This window comes from Gekko japonicus, unplaced genomic scaffold (assembly GCF_001447785.1).
Source record: "Gekko japonicus isolate JY-2015 unplaced genomic scaffold, Gekko_japonicus_V1.1 scaffold2800, whole genome shotgun sequence".
NCBI lineage: Eukaryota > Metazoa > Chordata > Lepidosauria > Squamata > Gekkonidae > Gekko > Gekko japonicus.
Window position 1 is genome coordinate 160,874 of NW_015173760.1, and position 2,655 is coordinate 163,528.

Here is a 2,655-nt window from a genome sequence, read left to right on the forward strand (position 1 = left end):
GGGGCGGGGGGGGGGGGGGGATTCTCGCCTAGGGTGCAAAATAAGCTGGAGCCAGCCCTGATCTTAGTGCTATCTTACTTACATAATGGTGCAAAAGCTGTTTCATAAGTGCTAGACAACAAGAAATCTGTAATATATATAGTAATGTTCCCTTTGTTATGAAAACATACAAGATATTTCAAATTACAAAGTACTTAAAGATAATCAACCTAGTAGTAACTTACACTAAATTCAGATAGGACGCTGATCTCAGTTAACATTCAGGCTCAAAATGCTGCTATGTTTCTAATGGATCCTGGGTGTTTCTCTCTGGTGATTGCTACCAGAGTGCAATTAAAGGGACCTTGCAAATTGCTAACAGGTGGTGGGTGGTAGGAGGCAGTACACTTAAAGAAAATATCATATAGTTTACAAAAAACATGAAAGGTCGATTTCTGCAAATGGACTGAAATATCTTGTATGTTTTCATAACAAAGGGTTCAGAACCTATAAAGGTTAGTCAAGAATAGAAGAGGGCCAACTCTTAAAATCTTAGTGCTAAAAAACCTAAAAAAATATACATGTATTTATTAAACAAATTAAAATAACGAATAAGGTCCTATTCATATGAGGTATCTATTCTTGACTAACCTTTATAGGTTCTGAATTCTAGGTTTTAGGTTCAGTCTTTTTTCCCCTTTTTTGTCCTTCATAACAAAGGGAACATTACTATATTACAGATTTCTTAAGACTTATTGTCTAGCATTTATGAGAGAGCTTTTGCACCATTATGTAAGACAGCACTAGGATTATTGTATTGTCTCTTGTTATGTATTCTAAAAATTGTATTTTTGTACACTACAGAATATCTCCTGAAGAAGATCCATTTTTTGAAACGTCGTTATATAATCCGGAGACGATGTTGATTATGTACCTTGGTTCAAGGATTTTCTTATTATTTGTTTATCATGTTGTAGTGCTTCAGATGGTAATACATAGATAGCATTCCTTATAAGTCTTAATGACTTTTAATCTGTACAGCCAACCACAAGCCCTGTTGGGGAGAAGCCGCACCTAGCCTTGCCCACTTTCTAAAACGCACCTGGCAGGCGCCAGGAAAGGTGTCGGCAGGTGCCACGGAGCCCGTGGACACCACATTGGAGACCCCTGTAACTGGCAGCTAGACCTCACCAGCCATTTGCTTTGAGTTTAACCAAAAAAGGCCTCCAGGTGACCGGCAGAGTTCTTGTTACCATTGGGACAGACCGACACACACAGCTCTCTCAACGCGGCTCTGTGTCTCTCTCTCAGCTTAAAATCACGTTGGCCCAAGTCTGGGAGAGAGACAGAAAGGCCCAGCAAAGAAAGAGGCCCTGCTGCTAAGCGAGACTGCGTGCCAAACGGCTGCACGGTTCACAGCTCTGCAGCCAGAAGAGAGACCAAGCTCCAGGCGCCGACTCAGCAGCAGTGCTCTGTTGGTTGGTTTGATTTTCCACACCACCTTTTCAATCCAGAAGGATCTCCCAGGGCGGTTTACACAAAATACCATTAAACTGGAGAACACAGTTATATTCTATGTTCTCCAACGGGCGACACTGTTCCGGGCAGCCACCGTTTTAACCCAGGGCTTACTCTGTGGAAACAGGACAAGGGGTTCTCTGTCGCTCACAGCCCAGCCCTATCCACAGCTGTTAAGGTGTACAGAAAAAAGCTACCAAAGTCCAGTGTGGGGAAAAGCGGTGAGCAGTGCCTGAGCCGTATGTCAGTCCTCGCGCCTTGCACTGTCTCAAGCTAGAATGCAGAATGGACCTGGGAGAGAAGGAGGACCACCACCACCCCTCAGGCAATGGAGTTATGGCGCTGTCCCGATACTTGGCGATGGAGCCGCTTCCCGTTTTGGCCCTCCCAGGCAAGTCTGTTAGTGTCTCTTCGACTTGCCGGCATCCATCACTCTCTGGCTAGCGCTGAGGTGCTTCCAGGCGTCCAGGATGAGGAGAGCGGGAATGACGATCCACAGGCCGTTCATGAAGACGAAATAGAACCAGAAGTAGAGGGGGTGTCCCATTTCACTGTGGGTGAAACCATCGCGGTACTCGGTGTAGAAGTAAAGGATGTCTCCGTACAGCTGACCTAGGGTTCCAAGGCAGGGAGGCAAAAAGAGGGATTATAATATTTACTTTATTTGTATTCCCCCTTTCTTCTCAGCGGGGACTCACAGTAGGTCGCATCCTTCTCCCCCCCTCCATTTTATCATCACAACAACCCTGTGAGGTAAGCGAGGCTGGGTGAAAGTGACTGGCCCAAGGTCCCCCAGCAAGCTTCCAGATCCTAGTCCTACACTTTAACCATTACAGCATGCTAGCTAAAAAAAGAGAGACCTGAATTGCCAGAAGCTAGGCAAGACAAGGCCAACGAACAACCTCGCTGGGATGTGTGCACCCATACGCAGGGGTCCTTTCCTGCAGGAGCGGAGTTCCGGCAGTAAAGAGCCCAGGGGGCGGGCACATGCAACAAGCCCCACCCCCTGCTCCCAGCAGCCCTCAGTCAGAGCAAGAAGCAGCCAGATAAGCTGCAGAGATCCGGCCCCCCAGTCCAAAACAGTCCAGTGGCACCTTTAAGACCAAGTTTTATTCAGGTACAAGCTCTCCCTCCTCTGCCAGGACAGATCTGCATGTC

At 46.6% G+C, this 2,655-nt stretch overlaps 1 protein-coding gene across 1 annotated transcript in view; it reads right to left on the reverse strand.

The window, feature by feature from the left end:
• Positions 1-961: 961 nt before the first annotated feature.
• EBP (emopamil binding protein (sterol isomerase)) overlaps positions 962-2,655 on the reverse strand; it is a 15,963-nt gene continuing 14,269 nt past the window's right edge. The window contains exon 4 of the mRNA XM_015423509.1: positions 962-2,109. Within this exon, the coding sequence (XP_015278995.1) occupies positions 1,898-2,109 (212 nt within the window). The 3' untranslated portion in view covers positions 962-1,897. The remainder of the gene's footprint in view (positions 2,110-2,655) is intronic.